This window comes from Sceloporus occidentalis, unplaced genomic scaffold (assembly GCF_023333645.1).
Source record: "Sceloporus occidentalis isolate IW3139 unplaced genomic scaffold, rSceOcc1.0.p SCAF_5, whole genome shotgun sequence".
Taxonomy (NCBI): Eukaryota; Metazoa; Chordata; class Lepidosauria; order Squamata; family Phrynosomatidae; genus Sceloporus; species Sceloporus occidentalis.
In genome coordinates this window covers 112,329,536-112,356,427 of record NW_028316985.1, presented here as the reverse complement: position 1 = coordinate 112,356,427, position 26,892 = coordinate 112,329,536, and the positions used below count along the sequence as shown (strand labels likewise).

Sequence of the window (26,892 nt, the reverse complement as noted above, 5' to 3'; positions counted from 1 at the left end):
TTGCCAAGAAAATCCCATGAGAAGTTCACCTTAGAGTTGCCATACATTTGAAACAACTTGAAGACACACAACAAACAACAAGATATGTATCCAGAAAATCGTTCTTTGTGGAAATTCTGCTAGGACCACATAGTTTTGGATGATATGTGTATTCCTGTGACTGCAGTTTGAGCAAGTAAGACTTTCAACAGTGAATTACAGTTCAAGCATACATGGCTTGAAAATATAATATTTCCAAAAAGCAAACTTTGATTTTGCTATTTTATATAAGTGACACCATTTTACTATGCCTTTGTATTTAATGGGACTTGGGCACCCATGGATTTTGGTATCCATGGAGGCCTTAAACCAAATCCCAGCAGATATCAAGGACCCACTGTACACTGCTTCAAACTTCCATAACATGTGGGCATTTCTGTGTGCAGGTGTACGAATATGTGCGCATGTGTGTGCATTTGCTTTCTTGCTTAGAGTCACATTGCATGATATTCATCAACGTATACAATACAGGAGAAAATCCAGGGGATTTGACCATAATCATGGAGAAGAGTGTAGTAGTCATGTTCAAAATAAATAAATAAATAAATAAATAAATTGTGATGAATTCCAAGAAAACTTTATTTGTGATGATAAATATAACAAGCTAAGCATAAAAGAAGGAAAGGGATATGGGAAGCAAATGAAGGAACATAGCTAATATATTATTAAGCAAACATAGCCTTCCAGAGCTTTGGCCAGTTAATGTAGCAGCAAGATGAAATGATATAGCTCTTCTTTTTAAAGTCTGTTTTGATAATTGCATTTTGTTATGAAGCTATTCAGTACATTACTTGAGAGTAAGTTCACACAACAGAATTGACTTCAGAAGCAATATATATAGGATAGTGGTTTAAAACTGGAACTGAAACATTAATGAAACCATCTTAAAATTAGTATATATAGAACTCTGTTGTTTTGTAGTGGTTTCCACAGTTACTTAGATTGCCTGTGCCTACACCTAAATGAAACATTTTCTGTTTCTAGGCCTAGCCAGGATGAAGAGTCTGTGGTTTTTCAAACATTTTGGACTTCAGTTCCCATAGGCACCAGTAAACACGGCCAATGGCAAAAGATAATGGGACCTGTAACCCAAGCATCTGAAAGTCAGTGTTTCTGTAGGCTTGCCCTACAGGGTAAAGCAAAGATTCCCCAAATATCGAGTGATACACATTTCTGAAATGGTTTCATTTTCAGCTACGACAAAAAAAAAATAAAAAAATAAAAAAATAAAAATAAAAATAAAAAAGTAAATAAATTTTTAATTAAGAATTATTTTTCACAAAGCAATTACACAGACTTTGTTTCCTCCAGTAAAGGAAGTACATCAACACATCCCAGTGCTTCATTTCTGTTAACGAATTCTCCTCATAAACACTTTGTTCTCCCACTTGAACTGGAGATCTTCTACAAGATCGCTCCTGCCGATCTTACAGAGATAGCGAGAAAGAAGCTGGAGCTTGTCAGCAGATCTTGGAAGATTCCTCTTCCAAAAGCACAGGAGCTCATAGATCTGTGCGCTGAGATTATCAGGGCACTTCAGTTTAATAAGCTGAAGAGTGCTTCGGTGGAGAGGAAGAGTGAGAGCGAGATATGAAGCATTATCTTCCGACAGCTCTTGTGACAGCCAGTATAGTAAGTTGTCCCACAGGGCCTCTGTTTGTCAAAATATTAACATATGAAGAGTTTTTAAAAGTGAATGTTATTTAAACACATTCTAAACATTATCAGTGTACAAGACTTGAAGGAAACTGAGGCGCGTTATAAACGGGGCTTTAATATGCCCCCGTCACGTGCTAGGGGTTGGCCGAGGACCTAGTGTCCATACCGGCCTCACCCCTAGCACGTGATGGGGGCGTAAAGATGGCGGCGCCCTATACACACGGGCGCTGCCATCTTTACATGCTGGACGCACTGCGTCCGCACATGTCGCTCCAGAAATGACGCTGCAAATGTGCCCCTTGCGCATTGTGGCGCCTCTTCCGGGGCCTGAGAAGGAGCGCGATTTCTGCGCTCCTTCTCGGCAGCATCCGGGAGCCGTGCTGTTTAAAGGCTGCGGCTCCCGGACGGTGCAAGCGGTGGCGGCAGCAGATCGCCGCAATCCGGCGGTCTGTAACGCGCCTAAGTCTCATTCATTCTTGAAAGAAACACCCGAGAGTGTAGAAATGCAAAATGAGTGTACAAATACAATCACTGTAGAACTAAGTGTTGCATTTTTGCATATTATATTTTCTTCTACCTCTCTCTTTCTCTTCCTCGTTCTTTCAGTAAATAGCATCCAGGGAGTATTTAACTTATCTCCTGAACTGCTGTCCTGATCCATGTTCCCAGCCCAGCATATTTACTGTGCATATTTTCATTCTCACATTCATGTATATTCGTATTTTATAAGGAAATAACATTGTTCAAATTAGAACAGTTTTATTTCAGTAAATTCAATATTTAATTCAACGCATGTGTAAATTTTACACATACACATGAGTAAACAAGGAGGAGGAGGGACTGGGGCATCTAACTCTCATACCCCTCTTGAGCATCTCTCATTCCTCTTGGGGGTCCAGCCCTACTGTTTGGGAACTACTAATTTACAGAATTAAAACAATTCACCCTCAAGTTCAAAGAATAAAATGCAGTTAAAAAGATAAAAAGCTCTTTGGAACAGTTTAGCTAAAACAAATACAGCACCCCCCTGTCTGGTTCTTTAAAAAACTTTCTGTTTTAAAGGTCTGTCAGAATAAAAAGGGTTTTAGGCTGTCGATAAAAGGACAACAAGGGAGAAAGCACACACACTCCGCTCAGCTCAGTACTCAGCCTGAGTAACATAAATAGCCAGGACTGTACTGTTTGAAAGAAAACCTTACCTGATAAATCAGCTGAGGTTCTTTTTGTGCTTTGTGGACGCTTGATAAGCCTTTCCTTCTATACAGGGGAAGATATGCAGAAAGGAAAAACATATAACTGAAGGATCAGAAGACTGAAAATTAAGCTTTTTTGTAATGAAAATTAATGCCAAATAACTGAATTTTTTAACAATTATAATGAATCTGAACAAACTGACACACATATATTTCTTTTACTACATTTTCCTCTCCCTCTTTCCCCATGTAGTTTAGGGCAGTGTATCTCAATGTAGGAATTACCAAGCTCTGGCCTATTGAATCCTGAGATTTGTAGTAGAATTCTCTGACAGAGAACTCTGGTTCCCTCTTCTGATCTTCCAGCATTAGAACATTTTAGTAGAGAACTACCAAGTATAAAAACCAAAATTCTGTAGAATAGACACATGGCCATTAACTTGGCAGCATACTGCCTATAAAATTCATTTCTACTATCCAAGAGATCAGTTCTTGAAGCATTGTCTACAGTCTTTTGGAACAATACCAAGTCTTTATCAAATCCAGAAATCTGACAGAAACACAACCACACTGTGTGTACAAGATAGTAAGATATAGGAGTCTACAAACGGGCATAAAGTACGGACTGGGTCCGTATTAGGGTTCCGGACACCCCTAACCCTAATACGGACCCAGTCCGTACAAAATGGCGGCACCCGTACCACACGGGGGCCGCCATCTTTACGTAGTGGACGTGCTACGTCGCGCAGCACATATGACGCTGTGAGTGCACCATTGGCGCCTCGCGGAGTCATAACTGCGGCACAAAAAGAAGCGCCATTTTGGCGCTTCTTCTTTGCAGCGCGGAGGAGTCACGCTGTTTGGCTGCTGTGACTCCTCCACGCTGCAACCGGCAGCGGCACGAGACCGCCCCTTTTGGGTGATCTATAAAGCGCCTAAGAAGAACAAAGTGTCTTTTCCATTCCAGCTGACTAGCAGTTAGGTATAATACACATGAACAGATTCCTCACTCCTTTTATGGAGAATGAATAGAGTTTTTGGAGAGGGCCACCTCTGTCGTTAGTTATTCTTTTTTACTGGAGAACAGCCTGTCCTGCAGCCATCCAATAACTAGTTTGCTGGGTTCAGGCACCAAGGAAAAGACTAGTTTTCTTAATGTTGGGGATTGGTCTGACCAAGGTTCAAATAAGATTCAGCTGCCAGTCCAGTTGGTGTCTGTGTGTGAAATGATTAAAGCCCACACTTTAATCAGATATGCTTTACCTGGAATTTCTGCACTGTCATGAGAATGGCCTAGATTTCCCTTGGAGTGCTTTACAATTCTATAATTCTATGACTTCTGGAAATGGTTATTATACATTATTGCACACAGCAAGATAAGCCCGTCAAGAAGCCACCAACCTTTGGTAAGGTTAGAGCCAGTTTGCAGAGAAGGTCCTGCTCCTGATAGTCATCCAGCAGAAATGGTTGTTCCAAGTTCTTGGCAATAGTTTCTTTGTTCACTTTGTAGAACAAGGCAATTCCTTTGTAATGGGGTGAACTGTAGTTGCCAAATTCATCCACTTCCTTGATTCGGAGGACAAGCCTGGCTGTTCTTTGTGCATGAAAAGTGAGCTTGTACGTTTTCCCAAAGACCACCCCATTGTCTGTACAGATGTGAGGCAAAAAAGAAAAAGGTGAACCATGTTAACGGTATGAATGAATACCTTTTAAAAGATTTTGAATGCTTTATTTGTTATTTTGTAAATGATAGTTGTTGTTGTGTGCTGGTTTCCCTGGGGGGGTGGAATCTTGACTGCCATGTCCTAAGACCTAAGTCATGGCCCATGGATTTCCCTGATTCCCAGCTCAGATTGATCACCAGTATAATATATCTGATTTCCATAAATATGTATATCTAACCAGGGCTTTTAAAGTTTTTTTTCCAGTACTGGATGAGCCTCCAGACTTGGTATATCCTCTCATAAAGACCATATCATAAGGATATGGCAATATTGCTGCTAGCTGCAGGACCTCCAGTTTTATGGTTTCAGAGAAGGTTTAAAGAGCCTCTTATTTCACAAGAATGTCTGTACCCTTCCCATACTTTCCATATTTCATACAATAGTATTAAAAACTATTGGGCAGCTATGATGTTATGGCCAATTCACACATGACCATCCATGCATATAATGTGATCTTTATAGAGAGGATTTTCAGTTATGTCAGCCCTATTCTGCTAGCACTTCTCAAAGTCTAATAAAATGAAAATTTACAAATGGTTAAAGCATTATACTATAAATGTGACTATATAGTATCACTTCCCAAAAATTATAGAAGAAAAATTGTACATATTCTCTGAGTATGTTTAATTTAATATGTGACCTTTTCGTGAAGGTAGTTCATCACTTGACACTATCAGCAATCAACAAAAAAGCATGGCAAAGGATTTAGTACAGAAATCACAAAAATTATAGTCTTCAGAGATGAGGAAACTAATTGAATACAATAAAATAAAAAAAATGCAGAGTAAGCGTTACAGACCGCCGAAAAGTGGCGGCCTGCACCCGCCCCTTTCCCCGCCGGATCAGGGCATCAATGGTTAGAGCAGCAGTCGCTGAGGCCCAAATCCACCACTTTCTAGGCCGCGGGGAAGCGGGAAAAGGCCACTTCCCCGAGGCCTGGAAAGGGGTGTCCTTGGGGCTTCAAGGTGGCAGGGAGGAGGAGAAAGGGGCCATCTAAAGGCTGCACCCAGCAAGGCAAGACCAGGAAGGAGCTCCGTTTCAGAGCTCCTTCCTCCACCAACGAAAGGGCGCACTAAGCGCCCTTGTGCGGCGTGACAGCGTCACATCTGTGCCGCCTCATTTGGATGTAGCGCGTTCATGACGCCATCATGGCGGCCCCCATGTAGATGTGGCGCCGCCATCTTGTACTTGCCTGGCTTACCTCTTTTGAATTGAAGTGTAATTTGGGAAGCAGCTGGGTCCTATTGCAAGGATTTTGCTACCAAAGCCTCCAGGTGAATCTAACCTGGCTGCTGCTCAGTTCCCTGGCATGCATCAACAGCCATTTTTTTTAAAGTTGGAAAATTCTCAGTTTTGAAATAAGGCTCCCAAAGCATGCCCAGGATCCAGGCTGCAGATGAGCTGGACTTGCCCGGTGGCTTCGGCAGCAAAATCCTTGCAATAGGACCTAGCTGCTTCTTGAATTACACTACAATTCAGAAGAAGTAAGCCAGGTTATTTAACTGGTGCAATAAGGTCCTAAGCAGCATTATTGATGCAGGCTAGAATGACTGCATTGTACAGAATGCAGTTATTAACTAGAAATTGTATTCACCTGAAGCAAAAATATTTCCACTAAATCTAAAATGAACCTGTTCTCCTTCTCTCATCTTGAACTGCTGAGAAGGTTCTGGGGGCCCAGAGTATCCATCTTCACGCAGACTCTTGAGCTCCAAGCTCAGTTCCTTGGATGGAACAAGAAAGACAACAATCTGGTATGGATCTTCTCTTTTCCGATATAATACCACTTTCACCATGGTGTTGTAGATGGCTTTCTCCAGTTTCCGAATAAACTGAACCAGATGTGTGTTATCCATGGATGAGGACAGGCGGATGATAATAAAGCTGCATTTTTAAAAAGTACAGACATCTCTTTCTTAAATATCCATGGAACATAAGTGAATGACAAAAGCCAGAATTTTTTCTGAAACTATTTAGTAAAAGATTTGGCTTCCATCTTCCTTAGTAACACAGCTGGAATTTCAAATCTAATCATTCTCTTTGTGTCAATACAGCAGTCTTGTTTTGATAAATATTTTAGAAATAATTTGAACAGCGTATCAAACAATTTCTTTCATAAGATATTCTTTAGGATGACCAAAACTTTTCAGCTTTGGAAATATTTTCTGTACAGCATGTAGGTCCTATAGAGTTGGGGTGGGCAATCTCCAGGGCCACAAGGCCCTCAAGTTAATTTCATATTATTCTTTGCCAAATTTCAGAAGTCCCCTCCATTGCAAATGATTAGCTTATGCCTCTATCAGGAATGACTATTTCCTCCAATGGCAGCTTTTTGGAAGAGAAAGAACTGGAGGAAGGTGTATCTTAAACAGAAATGGGGAAAGAGCAGGGACAGACTTGGCACGAGACATCACCAGCTACCCCAACACTCCTGAAATTTGGGAGTAACAGACAAAAGAAACATTTAAAGCAATCATTTTGACGGCTAAGTGTACTGCAGCAGTTTGCCACTGGAATTTTGTTGCAGACTGCTACAAGCCATTTAAAGGAAATATTTGCTTGATTTCATAGGTATTTCTTTCCTTTTCTACATTCAGCAAATGCCTACAAGCCAAAGAAATTTGCTAAATTTCAAAAATAATCAAATTTCAGGCTAGAAGTAGGAAGAGAAAGTTTGTGGGTTCCGCATTTTAACATGCTGTGGTTGAAATGTGAAAGAAAACTAAATTTATATCTGGCCTCTCATCTTTCTTTCTTTCTTTCTTTCTTTCTTTCTCGCAAATAGCTTTTGTACATACCACCACATTTAGACTGAATCTGCACTGCACAATTAATGCAGTCTGACACTACTTTAATTGCCATGGCACAGCATTATGGAATTCTGGGTTAGAGAGCTCATGTGCCACAACAAACTACAGATCTCAGGATTCCATTGGATGGAGCCATGACAGTTAAAGTGGTGTCAAACAGTGCATTAATTCTTCAGTGTGGCAGCTGCCATAATAGACTTATTTCATGATGAGCATTCTTCAGTCAGTCACCTCAGCTAATTGCATTCTTTTAAAGAAATGTCTTCTTATTTAAACTACTCTATGTTGTTATCTAAGGCTGCATCTGCACTGCAGAAATAACGCAGTTTGACACTGCTTTAATGGCCATGGCTCCATCTGATGGAATCTTGGGATTTATAGTTTGTTGTGGCACTAGAGCTCTCTAACAGAGAAGGCTATTTAGCTCACAAAACTACAAATACCAGAATCCCATTGCATTGATCCATGGCAGTTAAAGCCATGATAAGAATGTCCCATGTCCAACGCAGTGTACTGATCTATCTAGTGGTATCTAGGACAATGTTACCCCCCACCCACCCACCCACACACACACATGCAGTCCTTGGATAAGCAGCTAAATATCAAATTATTGACTCACTGTGTAATGCAAGAAAAAAATGGAGTGTGGCTTTGGCACAACTTCTGGCCTCTTAAATGGCATGTATCATTTAAACGGCATACCTCCAAAGTGACCTGAAGCAGCTTTATTTTGGCCTGTCTATTTGGGACTATTGTTTCATATGTTTTTAGCTTATTTGGATTATATCTATTGTTTTAAACTGTTTTAACTTGTTTGTTTTAGTTTTAATGGTAAGCTACTCTGAGGTATTTTGATATAGAGTGGGATAGCTAGAGTGGTTTAAGCATTGGACTATGACTCTGGAGATCAGTGTTTGATTTCCTGCTTAGCAATGGAAACCCCCTAAGTGTTCTTGGGTGAGTCACACACTTTCAGCTTCAGAAAACCCGGTTCACCTTATGGTCACCATAAATCAGAAATTACTTGAAGGCACACCACCACCACCACCAAATTGTAATAATATAATATGCTGTTTCACCTGTTTAAAGGTTCATCCAGTTCAAATGAGACAAAGCCATTCCTTGCATTTCGCACTGTGATGTCATCCATTAGAGCCCATCCTTCTTCTTTATTCCTGTATCCCAATAATTTCAAGGATTCATTCAGATTCTCCCCATGTTTTCTTGGGGAGGCACTCATGGCTCTGGAGAATCAAAAGACATAACCAACACTTAAAATCTAAAAACATAACCAGCAGCTTTTGAGAAACTGAAGCATTTGTGTTTTAGTCTTGAGAACCTCTTTCTGTTGAACAATTTAAATCATTAAGAACTGTGAGAATTGTGGTGAATCAGGCAAAGAGACAACATTTTCTTTGTAGATTCTCATATTTCTTTCTAGACGTCACTATGATTATCAAAAGGGTAAGCAACATGGCGCTTTCCAGATTATTGGATGACGGTGGGCCATTGATATCCTCTGGGGTTTGGTTACCAAAAAATTGTGTCTGCTCAAGCCTAGTGGTGCTGGCACCTGTAGTGGCAGAAACTGGGTTTGCATGTACACGCACTAATGCAAATTCAATGTCAAGCATTAAAAAATTACAAGATAGTGAATGCCTGCAGACAATAATTGGGAATAGAACTAATTTGAGATAATGCTCTTCACTTGTTTTCATTTCTGCATGCAAGAGCAATTACATTTCAGGTTGAGATTGCAAGAGTTCTTGCATGTTTTAATGAGTTCTCCTCTTTTTTTTTTTCTTTTTTTTTGCACTTTGGGACTTTTTTTTGAAAATGTTAAGTTTTTCTTCCAGAAAGGCATGAAATACAAGATTTTGTAGAAGATACAGTATTTGGGGCTAAATACATTTTTGTCCAACACGCTCCCCACCTCATAGCTCCGGCTAACATGCAGGAAGTAAAAAATTATTCCAGAAATGTGTGGATGGAACAACTTTTTTATTGGGAATGAGCATTCTTTAGATTCCTAAGATTTGCAAAAAGGTTTTGAGTAATAATAATTGATCCTCACCGAAAATGATGCATAATGGTAACCCTGTGCGCAGAAGCACTCATGGCTCTCATGTGGTCCATCTCATCACCTTCTATCTTCTTCTCTTGATTTGGAGGACAAGGTAGAATAACCGTGATGCATTTCTTGAATGGCTGGGATGAGGGATGTTCCAGATGCACCAGAGGGCTTGTTGACACTACTGAATGATACGCATCATGTTTTGTTTTCAATAAGGAAAGTGTGGATGGCTCAACGGGTTGAACCTGTGTACAATTGGTATCATTATTTTTGCTGCCATTATCATTACTTTTGTAGCCATTGCAATGGTTGTTGTTGTTGTGTGCCTTCAAGTCATTTCTGACTTATGGTGACCCAAAGGTGACTCTATCACAAGATTTATATGGCAAGCTTTGTTGAGAGGGGGTTTAGCCTCTGAGGTTGAGAGAGTGTGATTTTCTCAATTGTTATTACCATTATCTATCATCAGTTCAGACATTCAAGTGAAATTCTGTTATGGACTTGCTAATGTCTTAAAACCTTAGGAGGGCCTAATGTTGATTGCAAATGTGGGATCTAAGTACCTGCGTTCACTGATCCTCTTAGTGGTGAAGCCTGTTTGGCTATGGTTGACACTTGTCATTTAAATGTCCCCACAATGCACCAAGGAACCCAACAGATCTTTATTCTAGAGCAGGAGTGGGGAAAGTGCAGCATGCAAGCTACATGTGGCCCTTGGATTCTATTTTTCAGATCCTAAAGCCCCCCCCCCCCCTTCAAGTTCTCTGAACCTCCATTTAATTTTTTCTTACATTATTTTTGGGCAAATTTCACTTCAATATTGTTCCCAAAGCTCTACAAAATGAAAAAAATGTGCAAAAAAGTGTTCCTCACCCCCCTCAAACAACCCCATCAGATGCCTCAATTTTCCTTTCCAAAATAAAGAAATAGCATAGCATCACCTCTGGTTGCCATTTTGGGGGAGAAAAAGAGGGAAATTTCAGATGTGCATGAAGTCTGTGGATCATGTAATTGGTAACTCTTTGAAGCAGGAGGAAAAAGATGTGCTTCCCACTGCTGGGACGGGGAGGCTTTTGAGAGATATTTGGAAAGTTGGAATAAAAAGTTACAGGTTATACAAACCACAGTTCGAAATTATTTCTAAAAACCCTAGTATCTTAGTACAAGTTGTTACTTTTTAAAAAAACAGCCATGCAAAACTCATCTGTGAACTGAGCAATAGCCTGAGATTAATGTGCTTCTAACTGTTCTTTCTTAAGCTTTTGCTGCCACCCAGGGATGAAGTGAACAACAGCATTTGAATGTTAATAGTAAAAATCTTCTTAAAAGGAGTAAAATACTGGAGTATAAAGAAAAAAGATAGCCAACAATTTAGCCATGTTCTTTCAGACCCCCATTCAGACAATGGCAAGAACACAAACACTTTACAGCTTCTGTATCTTGAATTGCAGCCTTCTAGTCGACATGACAAATTCCTCAGGATACTGAAGGAACTTTCAAAATTGGATCATGATACTGGCAAAAGGGACAGGGAAAATGGTATAGCAAGGTTAAAGCTCATGTGCTCTTTAAGGGTGCTGCTAAATGTCTGGGAAAATACAAATCAAGGATTTGTGCAAAACAGTCCTCATTTGAGTTGTCAAAAAGAATGTAGAATTCAACCACGTGGCTGATATATAAATAGTTATTAGAAAAGTGAAATGGGGAATTTATTATTAAAGACAGACAACAATTGGAACAGGAAGTTTTTAGGCTACAACGGTGTCCCTATTTACAAATCCTGGAAAGATACAAAGTAGATAAAAAGAATGGAGATTCTGAAGCAATCAAATCAGAATTTTAGAAAAAAATTATGTGATGATGATGATGATGATCACTTGCTGCCCAAAGTGTGTAACTTGTTAATAACCTTTAATTTAGAGGAGAAATAACTAATGTTCAGAAGTATAGGGCATAATATTCATTTGGCTCAATGGAGAAGCATGGATGAAAAAAACTTAAGTATACTCTTTGTTATGGTCCTGAAAGAACCTTTTTTCCCCCAAATGATATACCAGTGGTAACTCACCCCAGTTGATCTGTTAAGACTGTATAAAGAAGTGAATAACAACTGCTGGAAATGCAAACGAGAGAGAGAGAGAGAGAGAGAGAGAGAGAGAGAGAGGGATGGTTCTTTCCCCCATATGTAATGGAAGTGTAGGAAAAAAATAATTCTGGATGATCATTAGAATTAATTTACCAAAAAAAGAGAAAGAAAGTTGAATTACAGTTAAAACCAGAACTCTTTTTACCTGGGATTGTTGAGGAAAGCTGTACATTTAAAATAGAACCCAGAAGATTAATGTGACATATGTTGACAGCTTGACAAATAGCTTATGCTACATATTGGAAAAGAGTCAATAGTATGTCAAGCGATGATTGGTTTAAAAAAGTAGTTGAATAGCAGAAATGGGTAAAGACACATATTTATTAAGGGATAGGCTGGATTTTTTTTTTTTTTTTTTTGAAAGAGAGAGGCTGGAATTTATGTGTGGAAAAGAACTAAAGTGAATTTAATATGCATGGGGTTTGAGGATTAAGAATTAAGAAAGTTGACTGCAAGGACTGAGTAGATGTATAGTTACTATATTTATTTTGTTAATGGAGATGGTATTTACAGTGATTTTAAAATTCAGGCTTAATGTAGAGATAAGGATATCCTTGTAAGTTAGAGAGAGCTATAAATTATTAATAGGTATTACTTGGAAGTCTTTTTTTAAAATGTGTTTAATGTTCTATTTGTTTAGTATAGGTTTTACTATGAGTGGTTTTGTTTCTGTTTGTTTTGTTTGTTATTGTTACTTTTAAAATTTAATAAAGATATTATTTTACAAATGATACTGGCAATGGGGACAGGGAGGGTGCTGCTGTGCAGAGAAGAAGAAAAAAGGCAACAGTCTCACTGCCCACACCCAAACTCTAAGGCTGCACCTAAACTGCAAAATTAATGCAGATTGACACCACTATGGAATTCTGGGATTTATCATTTTGTGAGATATTTAGCTTCCTCTAGCAAAGAGCTCAGGTACCACAACAAACTACAGTTGTCAGGATTCCATAGGATGGAGCTACAGCATATAAAGTGATGTCAAATGTCCGCAGTGCAGAAGCAACCTAGGGCAGCTACCTAAGGTGGTTCATTCCCTCGTAGCCTTACAACACTAGATGCCCAAAATCACAAAAGTGGACTCCATGTCATGCTTTTATCCCACATGTTATGTTGCTTCTCTTCCTGAAATATTGAAAGAGCCACAGACTCACACTTGATCTTCAATCTGTTTACTCTGTAAATGATGACTAATTTCAGTGCTGACAGCCTAGTTGGCCATACAGAGTCTGGCAGTAACCTGAGGCGGCAAGATTTCTGATGCCATGAACAGATAGCAAACTGTTAAAAGTTCCTTATCACTATATTTTTATTGCCAGGGAGCTGGTGAGGTACATGTGTGGAGGGGATTTTCTGACTCAGATGCCAATATAACGTGGTTGGCTTGAATACCATGGAATGCTGTCACCTAAATTTCAGGGGCTTCTGGTAGGGCACCCACAAAATTTATTCAATGGGGAAATTAATTTATCTCAATATGCAGTGAGAAGGCTCCAGTAGCATATAACCAGGATCCTTACTTTTGTATAACTGTTCCAAACCCAGGGAACTCTAAAGGAAATTTCCAAATTAATTAAGGCCTGGTACATATCGCCAAGAAGCAGCATCCAGGCGGCAATTCTAGGGTTAGGGACTGTGCACCAACCTCACGGTCTCTAACTTTAGCACATCATGACAGTGTTGTAATAGTGGCCTCCTGTCCATACAGGGGCCGCCACCGTGATGTAAGCGACGTGCAGAATATAGGCATCACTGCACGCCACTTACGTCATGAGTGCACTTTTTTGGGGGGAGGGATGCCACGCAGTTTGGCTGCTGCGGCATCCCTCCAGAGGAAAACTAGCAGCCTCCAGCCTGCCCTTTCAGGGCTATTTCTCTCTCACACACACATACACAAGAACTGGGAAAGCAAAATAGTAGATAATAGTGAGTTGTAGGATTACTAAATGGTAATTACCAATCCTGAAGCATAGCTTCAACTGCAGGACAGCCCGATTAAAAAACAGCTCAGTAGGAGCCTATGGAACATGGGGCTGGCCAGCTACCAAAGTGTCAAGTTGAAATCAAACAGAAATTCTGCTCGTTTTCAGACTAGACCCATTTGCTATTGTTTGGGCACATGCATTTATAACCAGAAATGAGTCCTAAGGGCAGTATTTCTCAAGTTGATAGGCTTAAGTGACTTTCCCAGGTGAGAAGAATGGGGTGTAATGAGCAGTATTGACTGGAGAATTGCCATGAATGTTCTCAGCCAAAAAGAGTTTCATTTCCAGGAGGAGACTCCCTTTATCTGCTATATACAAATAATCTTCCATTCTAAATCACTACCATCCTTCCTATAGTGAGGGGATTATGTAGCTTCTGATCTTGAGAGATCCCATCATGGCTTCTACCATATGAGCCATCAGGATCAATATGGTATCGTTGGTTTTCTGCACTGGAGAGCCTCCGTTTACTTGCCTAAAACATCCCTTATTGATATAGAATTGTTATTAAAGGTCACAGGGGATAACTGAGAGCTGGATCTTGGGCTAAAATGCCTTCTTTAAATACCTCTGTTGTTGACTTTTTAATCATGTATCATCATTGGGGACAGTTGTATGGTTATGGTCCAACATCTGTATCTCTAAGTCAGGCAGTAAAATGTCTTGTTAACACTGACAGAATGTTTTAATATGATTCAGTGCAAACAATTCTGGTTTAGGCTATATGGAAGCTTTGTCTCTGGTGGCTGATCTGGGAGGGCAATTTCACACACATAAGACACCATGAAAGAACCCCCTTACAGGAAGGAATAGGCTAGATCTCTCCCTGGTATTGTCACCTTCACTGTCACATTTGGTGAGGATATGAGACAGGGCCTTCTCCATGGCTGCTCCTAGGCTGTACAACATCCTTTCATGGGAGGACTGGATGGCCCCCTCCCTGATCTCTTTCTGTTCAGGTAGGCCTTTGAGATATGAATTGTGTTGGCAGTGTATGCATGAAATGCCATGCTTTATTTTAGTTCATTTTTAATTTTTTATTAGTAATTTATGTCCCAATACACTGTAACCATTGGTTTTAATAACACTGGCATTTCATTCTTCTTCAAACATTTATAGAATGTGGTTTTTAAAATGTAATCTTGTCTTACGTTTCTCTAAACTACCATGGGTCCCATCACAGCAGAAAGATGAGGTATACATTCTAGAAATATATAAATAAAAATGAAATAAAAACCATTCTGCCAACAGGCAAATATCATGTTAATAAGACAGGCTTTTGGCAACTAAAAGTAGACATGGATGCTGTACTTCCCCTCTCCTGTTACATTTTTAGTTTACTTTTACTTTGATTTTTTTACAAACATGATCATTTATTTAACTGCATTTTAATATTAAAATATTGTGTTTTAGTGATATTTGTTTCTTAACCACACTGTGGGATGCCTTGAGGCCCAGTATTTGGGGGAAAGATGTGAAATAAAACAAACACACATAAATAAAATAAACATGCACATATGAATTTCCCTATGTGAATAATTACAGTATCTAAAATGCCTGTTTCTTCACCCATCCCTAACAGTGCACTTGTCTCTCCTACCAAAATAGTGGGCTTATGCATTTTTCCAGGGAAGAATTTCTTAGCATTCCCAAGGATTTTAATAAGCAATTATCTCTCAGACATACCTTTAGGTGCATGGTGACTCGAGAACTGAAGGTTGATGATGGATAGCAAAATGAAATTCTGGGATCCATACTTAATTTTCGTGAAATGCCTTTCCTTGGAATGGTGATTGTTTCCTTCTTTAAACATGAAACCACAGAAAAAACTCCAAGTTGACAGGTTTTTACTTCAGCAAAAGTCCCCTGCAGGAAGGAAAAGATTGAAAGATGTTGTGTTTTAGTACAAACTGTGAATTCTAATGTTAAAAACTAACCTAAACCAGAGATCTGAACCAAAAGCAAGATGAGAACTGCCACAACTGGGGCTTTTTCTTCCATTGTGCTTCAGGAGAACTTATCTGACAGTTGCTTCATATGCAGCTGCAGAGATGTGCAACCCTCCTTCCTGTAAAAAAATCAGCCTGGTAATGTATATCAGTGAAGAAGCTACATTGTTCAGGCCTAGGCAGTTTTGTTCTCAGTACCTGGCACACCAGGGCAGTAGTTAACACCACTATATACACTTTCATTCTAATTTTTAAATATTCAAAGTGACCCTACATCACACACTCTGGGGAGCTAAGAGAGGATAAAAGGGGCTGTCCCATTCATTCTCTGTGTTGCGCCTAGCACTGCCTGAGGAAGGCCATCCATAAATTGTGGTGTGCCAGAGTGTGCTTTTCGCAAGGTTTCCACAACCCTGGAGTGGTTCATGCAGAAAGATTCCACATCATTGACTGTACCCATTTTGTTTCTTCACTCCATATTACCAGAGCAGCATGGGAAGAAGCAATAGGAACTTCTCCTATTCTAGGAAGTTTGTTTCAGGGTTCAAACACCTTTCCCAAAACAAAACAAAACAAAACAAGAACTGTGGTGTTCAGCAGAATGAGGTCGCAGAATTTCTAGTCTAACACAGATCGTATTATGTGGCATTGGCGCTAGAAATAGAAACTGATAAAGAAGTTAGATATAATTATATTATGTATCTACAGGGGACAAATGGTGATTTTCCTGTTTCATGTGGGTTCCATTTAATTTTTGCTTTATTTATTTATTTTACTTATATCCTGTCTTTATTCCATTCTAATATCCTGCCTTTCACCTACTTCAGTGTGGAAAATAATTTCACTTAAAACCTTTAGTGTTCCTCAACTTTATCCCAGTGCTCTGTATGGGAGTGCTATCATTCTGGACAATTCCTGAATCATACACACTGACAAAAGCACTGCAGGAGGCGGTAAGGAGAAGCAAATCACTTTCCCCTTCCAGACATGCACCAGTCATTCTGAAATTTTGCAGGCTTGTTAACTAAGGCTACCACTATTCTATATGGCATTTGCATAAGAATTAAATTGCCTACAAAAATCTAAGAGAATGTGCTCTCTAACTCTATACAAAAATCCCTGAACATCTTCTTCTGAATGTGATTTTTTGGGTTGCTCAGTCCTGTTAACAAACAAACAACAAAGGCTGTTGCCAGTTTCCTTTAAAAAAAAAAGTATTAAAAGCCACATAGCAGAAAAATCCACAAACCTATTTTCCTGAAATGTGGAAAGCATGAGGTCCCAACAGACTAGTTGTCCCTAGCATTCTTTTTTTATTGATTTTTTATTTAAAATTTTATTGACAAAGTATAAAATAACACAATTCATCATGCATAGCATATATAAACAAAACAACCCCCCCAAAACCCCAATACAATCTAAACATAACTGTATCTATTTAACTTCTTATTTGTATCATGATTTCTTACCATCTACTCTCATCCTTTCTCTCTGGTTCTTCCCACTCTTATCTTCTTTCATCCATCCCACCCATTCCTTCTTTTTCTTCCCTTTCTTATCTTCCATTTAATATAATCTCTTCTTTAATCTTCCTTTCCATTCTATTCTTTTTTCTCCCTCCATATCTTCTGTTTCATTTTTGTATATTTATTTATGATGGTTGGTTTTTGATCTTTCTTCATTTCACTTCCTACTTACATCACATTCTTTCAATTCCCACTTCCTCCCACCCTTCTTCACTTCCAGTCACCTTCTTTTCATCCATCCTTGGTACTTCTCCTCCAATTTCCTTGAGATAAACAATGTTTAGTGCTGTCTGTAAAATCTTAGTTATCTTTATGTTATTTCTCTTTCTATTATCCTTAGTCTCATTCCCTTCAAACAGACTATTGTCCCTATCATTCTGACAAAGTTGTTGTCCAATTCTAATAAAGAGAAATGTGTTATAAACATTTGTCCACTTACAGTGATAGTTACTGGGAAACATGAAGACTGAGATTTATGAATTAACATTTGGATTTAATCAGATGATTCCCACCCCCATGAAGCTGAAATAGGATATTTTCTGAATTGTCAAATCAAAGGACAAATCAGATCTGCCCAATGACTAGCATACATTCCTTAGCATTCTGTTAAGAGTTCACTAACCTTGTGGTTTCCTTGATGACCTTCCAAAGAGATAGGAGTTAAATAACATGACTGAAAGTCTGAGTTTGTCACCTTTACCATAATGTCTCGATACATTCCTCTGTAGCATGAAATAAAGGGGATTGCAACGCAGATTGGAGAAACAATCAGTGTGCCAGCCTGCGAACACTCAGCACTGATGACATTGCTGACCAGTTCTTCTGAATCATCCACCACCAATGAACTTAAATCATTGACAAACTTGATGATTATGCCTTCTAAAATATGGCAAGGGGCTGTTATGCAGCAGGCCACTTCAGGTTCATTGGGATCACTCACTCCTATAAGAAATCTGCATACAAAATACAACATGGTCCAAATTTGCAGACAAAAGAGAAAAGGATAATGTTAGTTGCCCATGGTATAGCATAGCAGCTGAGCTAGGAATCAGCAAGTAGATAATTGGTTCTTTCTTTTGGCATGAACCCACTGGCTAGCCTTAAACAATCTGGTCTCTCTGAGCCTCACTCTCTTCTCTGCTTGCCATGCTACAGGGAACAATAATTCTGATTTAACAGTTAGGACCACGACTAGGTGATGTTTGTGCTGGGCCTAGAATTTGAAAATGTGTCACAAATGTTAAGTGTTGTCTATTAAAACATTTTAACCCATCATATATTAATTACTTTCTAGGGAGGATGCAATAAATATAAACAGTACAACATAAATACAACACATACAATCAGCAACAATAAATCAGAACTGTGGACAGCAAGACACAAATGTCTGGGCAAATAAGGCCAATATCAGCCCAGACAGGGCTGTGCAGGAGCAGCACTATGTAATCCTGTGGCATCACGCCCAAGAAAGCTTTGTATTGCTTCTCCACATAAGGCACTGATCCTGATGGTGGGACACAAAGGAACACCTGCTTGCAGTTCTCAATAATCAGGGAAATGTTCACATGGAGAGGAACTGCTTTGGTCAGTGTAAGTATTAGTATTAATATTATTTCCAGTAAACCTTTAGTTTATAAAATACATGAAGGAAACTCAACTACATGGTAAATAATAGCAGCATTTCTGCACAGCACTGGGATAATGAATCTATCTATAGCTAGTGGTTGTATACATTCCGAACAAGGCTTATGTGTACATGTCCCATAGTTGATAGGGATTTGGGAACTTAATTTTTGTATGAGAAAATTTGGAATATGACTCCTTCTAATCATCTGTTAGTAAGGGGAAATGTGAGGACAGAGTCAAAATGCCCTCTGCAATCCTCCTTCATGCTAAATAGGTGGCTGGCTGGATTTCCATTGGCTGGAGCCTATTGCCTTCTTTTGCTCTTGAACCCTATTGAATTATCTACACCTTCTTACTTGGCAGAAAGTCTTTTGCAATGTATAGACTTTTATACCTTTGAACACAGTGAAGGATGAGCTTATTCATTTCAATTAGCTTAATCATGCCAAAATCACTGTTGAACTGTGGTGCATAGTTTGAACTGCAAACAGTATAGGAGCAATGCTGTATATACCCTGATAATTCCGTTTATCTGAATCTAATTATAGTTGTTAAAGATACTGCAAAGAAAGGGCAAAACAATGATCTTTCAACTAAAAATGATTCAAAGAGGACCACTTGCTCTTACTCTTTCTTCATCCAGTCCCTTTCATTGTGTTCTTCCTCCAAGTCACCAGTGGACAGGTCAATGTTTTTAGGTAAGTCTTCTGACCTTATAGAAGATTCTTGCTTCCTTTGGGCAATTTCATTCCTTTTGTCTTTCTGACTGACACTGTCACACCTCTTCCCTGGCTTTTCTACCGGACTGTAATTCCCATCTTTCAGGCATTCCTTTATCTCTGCTTGCTTTTCTTGATTGGGAGGTTTTTGCAGATTGCTTACACTGCTGTTTTCTATCTGGCTGGACACAATTATATCGCCCCCATTGCTTCCTGGAATGTCTACCAAAGCAATGTTTTCTGATGATTTTGTACCTGAATGAGCCTCATTTCTGTTATCTTTGCTTGGAGCTGTAACTAATTTCTCCGGTATAGTTGGATTTTCCTTTTTCACAAGCACTGGAAATTCCAGTTCTTGGTTCACTTTGTTTTGATATGTTGTTGTTTCAGTCTCCACCACTTTATTTTCTATTTCTTGGACTACATTTTCTTCTTCATCCATGGGTGATGATTTTTGGAATGGCTGATTTACACAGTCCAGCAACTTCATGTCTTCTACTTCTTTTTCATCAGCATCAGATTTCTCATATACACATGGTGCCTGCTGAACTCCATCCATTTTAATACAGCTCATTTCAAGGAGTTCTTTTTCTGATTCCTCAAGGTGTCCAACATCATGTAATATCTGCTTATGTAATTGCAGAAGCCAATCTGCAAGGCTGCACCCCTCTGAAAAGAGCAAAATAAATAGATAGATAGATAGATAGATAGATAGATAGATAGATAGATAGCAAGCATATGAACATAACACATTGCTTGTTTGGCTGAAAAAAATTAAGTAAACACTTTGATTTGTACAGAGTGGGTTAATGTCTGGTTCTCTAGGTGTTGTTGGATTTGAAGTCCCATCAGCCCCAGCCAGCACAGCCAGTGATTAGGGATGTTGGCCCACATGTTCCTCATACCTGCTGTGGTGGCTTTGAGAGTTCAATTTACAGGAGGCAATTTACCTCCCTTATTTTTTTAATAGCTCTTTATATTGGTTGCAGGAGAAGTGAATTTAATTTAAGAGTCCTGCTGGGTAAGGACAGCAGTGGTGGAGGCATGCCCAGTCCAGATGAGGTATGTCTATTAATGTATGTATTGGAAGATGGGTGACTGTGAAAGCAAAACAGGCATTCTGTTGGCACACTGCCTATCTGCTTCCATGAAATTGCCCTTCCTAAGTTAAATGACAATGTCACGAAAGACTCAGAAATCCACAGTGGGGCAATTCTCTTGGGAGTGACTCAGGACTTTATGTCCTTTATGGGCAACGAAGGGTGGTCACCAAGTGATATCTGATTTCACTGAATACACAGACCTTTCTGAACAGCTTTGGTCTCCCTTATCACGAATATTCCAAAATTCAAAATTGTCTAAATGGGTGGGTGAAATAGTGACCCCTTTGCTTTCTGGTGGTTCAAAATCACAAAAACCTTGGACTTAAACAGACGTCATGTTGCCCCTTTGAGTTCACGATCTGATTTTTTTCCGGTCCAAAAAGGAGCGGGGCTGAAAAAGGGCATCCTTGCTGCTGATGCTGTGGCTTTTTGGTGTTTTGGAGGCATGGCTCATGTAAACGGCGCACCACCAAAATGCTGTGAAGTTGCCCATGCAGTTTCCCAGCAGCATAGGGGCAGCATCAGAGCATGCACCATTTAAATGCTGCGCTCAGGTGCCGAACCCAAACCAGCTCTTACTGCCGGTCTGTTTTGCTTGTTTGTTTCATGGACAAAATTATTTAAAAATATTGTGTTTAAAATTACAATCAGGTTATTGTATAAGGAGTATATGAAAGATAAATGAATTTTATGTTTATACTTGGGTTCCATTGCCAACATATCTCCTTACATATTTGCAAATATTCATAAAAACAAGATAAAAAACACTTCTCACCAGGAGCATTTCCGATAAGGGGGACTCAAACTGTACTGTATTGAGAGCAGTGGTGTCCCCATGTTGAGTATCACCAAGGTGAGGGGCTTGTACCCCTCCTGCTTCTCCAGTCCCAGGCTTTCTCCTTGGGAAGAAGCTCATGGCCAGAGCAGATGGCATGGGCACATGTGACTTCCTTCTGCTCTTCCCCTCCTGGGATTTCTCCCTGGGAGGAAGCCCAGGGCTGGAGCAACCAGCAAGGGCATGCATGCCCTCCTGCCCAAAGTGGCAGGAGGGCCCAACTCACTGTCATTCCAGTTCTGTATATCACCGTGTACAGCCACATGCAGCCTGCACTCACACGCCTCCAGTAATACCACTGATTGAGAGCATAGTGGCAATCTTGGTGTGGGAGAAATCTCTGAGAGACCACATTACCAGCTGGTTCAGTTTAGATGCACTAGAATTTGGAGTCTCTGGAAGTATGGGAAGCAACTTCAAGATGCTGATGGTTGGAATGGTTTCCTGACAGACTTTGGAGAGTTTTCCATTGTCACAGCAGACAATTATTTTAAAGCTCTGGTATACCTTTTAGAAAATGGTCAGGGTGACAGACAGAATTGCTGTTAGGCAGCCAAGTTAAGCTAAGTGCAGCCAAATTAAGCTGCTGATTTGCAGCAATGAAACAAGGAAGGGGGTAAGAATTTAAATATTTGACTACTTTGTCCTTGGATGTGAAGACAAACTATTTCTGCAGTTTTCTCTCCACTGTGTACTTCTTTCTGTTCAGGCAAGACCAACTATATCAGTGATGGCAAACTTTTTAGAGACCAAATGTCCAGACTCAGTGGTGTTCCAGAGGCAGATCTTCTGGGGAAGACTTCCACCTTCTAGGGGGGACTTCTGGGGGAAAAATCGAAGGCACACTCTCTCAGCCTCAGGCTAGCAAATAGCAAAGCCCCCTCTGATGAAACTTGCCAAGAAAGCTCCATGATAATTTCATTGGGGTTGCCAATAGTTGGACATGACCTGAAGTCACACTCTCTCAGCCTCTAATGATGGCAATGGAAATCCCCCTCTGATGAAGCTTGCCCCATGAGAACTTCACCTTAGGGCTGCCAGGAACTGGCGCTCAGAAGGAAGAGGGTGCTCTGGGCCCATAAGTTGTAAGCGACTTGGAGGCACACAACAACAGTGACAACAATAGGCATAATAAAGCACAGAAGGCACAGCTTAATAACAAGAACAAAGAGAGCCAGTGATTTGAGTGTGTAACTTGGGAGACCACGGCTCAAATCCCAGCTTGGCCATGAAACCCACTGGGAGACCTTGGGCAAGTCACACACTCTCAGCTTCAGAGGAAAGCAAAGACAAAACTCCTCTGAAGAAATTTTGCCAACAAAACCCCATGAATGGTCTCATTACACCTCACAAATCTAGGATTCACAGAATCCCATAGCATAGTAAGGTGCAGGCCTTCCAGCTGGTAGAGGCAGAACTTCACCCAGAAGGGTCTTGCACCGGCCTTCCTTGTCATGGCTCAGTTTTCCACAGGAGAACTGGGGCACTGGAAAACGCCGGGCTGGCTGTTCACGTCTCTCTGCCCCTTCTTGCCATGGCCTGGTTGTCCCAAGGCAAATTGAGCTGCGACAGGGAGATGGGCCAATTGCATGTACCATGTCCCCTGCCCCTACTTGCGGTGGCTGCTGGGTGCCCTCAAAGATGGCTTCACATGCCAGACAGGGCACACGGGCCGCAGGTTCGCCACCACAGAACTATACCATTTGGCAGAATTAACTATCTGCCACAGGCAGCAAATGCTGTTGGGACAGCACTGGCAGGACTTGCCAAATTGTCCTAAGTCCCTTGGTCTTTTTTTTTCTGTTGCAAGACTTTTCTGGGTGTGCCAGAAATCATGTCCTACACCTCTAACTCCAAACAACCTTGCTGCCCCCAATAAAATTCAACTACCAATCTAATTTACTTCTGACCATGGAGGAGGATGGTGGCATCTTGTTTTCTATATTCAGCAGCAGGACACCTTTGGCTGGTCCTGACTGAGATCCATGTACTCCTATCCTTTACTTACTGTTGTTTAACCAATTATTAATTTATAAAGCAATTTGTCCTTTTAGCCTGATTGCTAGGTTTGCTTAGAAATCTTTGGTGGAGACTTTGACCAAGTATATGTATAGTGTATCCTGTCACCCAGATGAAAGCTGTCTACATGTTTGGTAATAACTGAGCAATAATTCCAAACTGATTGCAGAAGGAAAAGGCTTCTTCAGTTATTTTTGTTTTTTAAAAAATCCACGTTTTTAGCTTCTTAAATATCAGATACAGAAAGACTGTTTTGCAGAGAATGGGAAATAATCAGCCTCGCAACACTTGGGAATTTGTAAAAACATAATATTAAGTTTGTTGAAACTATTTATTAATTTAAATAACTTGAAGTAGGGTTTTGCTCTAAGCACATTCACTAACAAAAGATTTTCTCATTGTGAACTATCACGCCCATCCCATCACACCCAATGTTTAGCTATGTGTTGTGGTCCACTTGTGAGATACTTCAAATCAAAGATCTGCAATTGTGATCCTCCAGGTATTTTGGACCTAGTCAGCACATCCAGTGATAGGAGATTATCAGAAATGTAGTACAAAAGCTTCTGGACAGCCATAATTTCCTACTCCTAGTTCAAATGGCATCAGCCTTTTGCACTCTCTAGAAATGTTTTCTGGGAAATGTCTCTTCTATCAAAACATATTACTCAAAGATACAGAGTCTTTGAGAAATTAATCACACACCTGTAATATATTTAAACATAATTTGGATTTATAAGTATATTTCTACTATGTACTCGATAAATACATGTATTTTAAGATTCTAGCATTACTTGCCTTCATTTGAAATGTATTACCAACCTTTTCCATGAAGCTTATTTAGTAGCTGGCTGGTACTTTCAAGAATATTAGTTGTGTGCTTCAGTTGACAGCTGAGGGTTTTGATGAGGTCCAAAAGAAGAGAAGTCAATTTGGGAATATACTCCACTATCTTCTCATTGTCTTCCCAGTCATTTTTGAGAAAAGACTTTCCTAACATTACATTGAGTTGATGGATATCTTCCAGTATTTTTTCCAGCTGATTAACGGCTTCCACTGCTTCCATTTCAAAGAAAGAACTAATGGTGGTAGATATTATTTTTCATTTATACAAAGGACAATTTTAAAAGGCTTTTTGTTCCCTTTTGGGCTATTTATTGCTAAGCTTTGGAAATAATGTGCACTAGTGCCATTGAAAAATAAGCACTTGGTGATGAAACACCGAGTTGGTGTTGATGGTAAAAAAGTTACTAGGTGACCAACAGGAGTGGCCTTCCTAGAATGACTAGATGGGAAGTACAAAAGAACTAATACCTGGGGAGAACAAAATGTCTTGTGCAATTATTATACCTTAAGAAGCTGATGAACAACACTGTTGGTTGTGTTTTAAGATATTAATTGCCTTCTGCAAACAATCCAGATCTTTCTTAGAGCCACTTCAGTTAAAACAGCATGCCGAAAGGTTCTATGGCAGTTTACTTAGATTTCAAGTTTTGGAATCAGAGTGTGCAATCTGACCTTTCAGACATTTTGGACTATAGCTTCCACAATGCATTACCCATTGGGATTTATACAGGCTAAATACAGTGGACCCTTGTTATACGCTGGGGTTTGCTTCCAAGATCCCCCATGGATAACAAAATCTGTGGTTACTCAAGTCCCAATAAATATAATGACATAGTAAAATGGAGTCCCTTATATAGGGTTGCCATAAGTCAGGACCTCCAAACCGGGACAAATGTAGGACAAATGTAGGGCAACATTTTCAAATGTAGGACACATTTTTTAAAAAATGGAGGACATACGAAAAAATTGAGGTTTTTTTTTTAAAAAATCTTAATATAAATGCATGTTTTTAGGCATGATCAAAATGGAGGACATTTTGGCATTATTCCTAGACAGATGGCAGAAATGGACTTGCCCTCAGGTTCAACTGTACTTCTCAGAAGTGTGTACTTGGGCAAGGGACTGTGGTTTTTCTTCACTGCGCATGAGTTTGTAAAAATCACAGCAAGTTACATTGGCCGTGCCTCAGAGGCTTGTTGATATCAATATCACCACCATCATCATCATCATCACCACTATAATTGGCCAAGAAAGGCAGACTTGTTAGCATTCAAATCGCCATAAATACACAGAAAATGCACTTGCATATATTTAATAATAAAAAATAATAAAAAAACAAGGCAGGGGTGTATATATTTAATAATAAAAATTAATGTAATAAAATAAAAAACAAGCTATAATAAAAATTAATAAAATAAAATAAAACAAGCAATAATAAAAATTAATGAAATAAAATAAAACAAGCAATAATAAAAATTAATGAAATAAAATAAAACAAGCAATAATAAAAATTAATGAAATAAAATAAAAACAAGCAATAATAAAAATTAATTAAATAAAATAAAAACAAGCAATAATAAAAATTAATAAAATAAAACAAAAACAAGCAATAATAAAAATTAATGAAATAAAAAAATAAAAAGCAATAATAAAAATTAATAAAATAAAATAAAATAAGTATTTTATATTTTTAAAAATAATTTAAAACCCCCCAAAAAAACCAAGGCAGACCTAATGGCCACTGACTCAGCTTTCCTCCAACTCCTCCTCCTCCTCCTCTGCCCCAATTCTGCCCTTCAAGGCACCCTTCCTCCTCCTCCTTCTCCTCCTCCTCAAGGCTATGGAATCCTGGGAACTGTAGCTCTTTGGACCATTCAGCCTCCTTTTGTCAAGAGAGCTCTGGTGCCACAAGAAACTACAATTCCTAGAATCCTATAGCACTGAGCCATGGATGTTTAAGGGGGGGGTCAAACTATTTCTGCAGCCTTTTGCTACCCCAAAGCCCTTCCTATTTACCACCAAGGCAAAATCTCTTCCTTCTGAGCCATTGAAAACCAACCCAAATGGAGGGCTGATTGCTTCTTTCTCATTGGTCAGCTTTGGGAGAAATTTGCATATTACAAGTAAAGGTGTTTAGGGCCTCAAAAACGATCCTGTGATAAAGAATTACAAGAATACTGACGCAGTAGACATTTAAAAGATGAGGCATTTAGACTCCCAGGGAAACAGGAACGATTGATGGCCTTTTTCCCCCTCACTGTAACTTGGAAAGTAATGCCTTTTGCAAGACATATATACCAAGTGGGCTGGCAATAGCTCTGAGTGGCAGGTGTCCTGAAGACCTGTTCTCTAGGCTGAGCCAGGCAGGGAGGGTGGGACACAGCCACGGGGAGGGAGGGGTGGAGCTGCCTCCAGGGCCTCGCTGGGGGGGGGGGAGTCCTGGGGGTGGGGCCAAACTGGGGCGGGACCTTGTGGTCCCGCCCCAAACCGGGAAAGTCCCGTCCCCAGGTGGGATATGGCAACCCTACCCTTATAAAAAGTGGAAAATCAAGGTTTGATATTTGAAATTCATACATTTTTTTAAACATTTTCAAACCATGGATGCTTGAATCCGAGTATAAAAAATCCGCATATAAGAA

General features: G+C 39.7%; 1 protein-coding gene across 3 annotated transcripts; it reads right to left on the bottom strand.

Annotated features, from left to right (window-relative positions):
• Positions 1-618: 618 nt before the first annotated feature.
• DTHD1 (death domain containing 1) lies at positions 619-24,828 on the bottom strand. 3 transcript variants are annotated; one of them, XM_089525071.1, is made up of 10 exons: positions 24,230-24,828; positions 19,360-20,119; positions 17,728-18,058; positions 15,317-15,496; positions 9,500-9,744; positions 8,505-8,669; positions 6,210-6,499; positions 4,293-4,537; positions 2,898-2,955; positions 619-1,692 (listed from the first exon to the last, which is right to left on the bottom strand). In XM_089525071.1, the coding sequence occupies exons 1-10, from the start codon at positions 24,471-24,473 to the stop codon at positions 1,391-1,393; spliced, it is 2,820 nt and encodes a 939-aa protein (XP_089381197.1). In that variant the 5' UTR covers positions 24,474-24,828; the 3' UTR covers positions 619-1,390. The 3 variants fall into 3 exon arrangements, with proteins under 3 accessions (XP_089381197.1, XP_089381198.1, XP_089381199.1); XM_089525072.1 differs by having other exon boundaries at positions 24,758-24,824; XM_089525073.1 differs by lacking the exons at positions 619-1,692; positions 2,898-2,955 and having other exon boundaries at positions 4,303-4,537; positions 6,247-6,499.
• Between the last annotated feature and the right edge of the window lie 2,064 nt (positions 24,829-26,892).

Bases quoted from the DNA above. Each gene is read 5' to 3' on its own strand.
- DTHD1 (XM_089525071.1), bottom strand. From the start codon at position 24,473: ATGGAAGCAGTGGAAGCCGTTAATCAGCTGGAAAAAATACTGGAAGAT. The intron at 15,497-17,727 runs GTTAGTGAACTC...TCCTTCCTGCAG, and splicing joins GTCATCAAGGAAACCACAAG to GGGACTTTTGCTGAAGTAAA. The intron at 9,745-15,316 runs GTATGTCTGAGA...AATTGTACACAG, and splicing joins GAGTCACCATGCACCTAAAG to GTTCAACCCGTTGAGCCATC.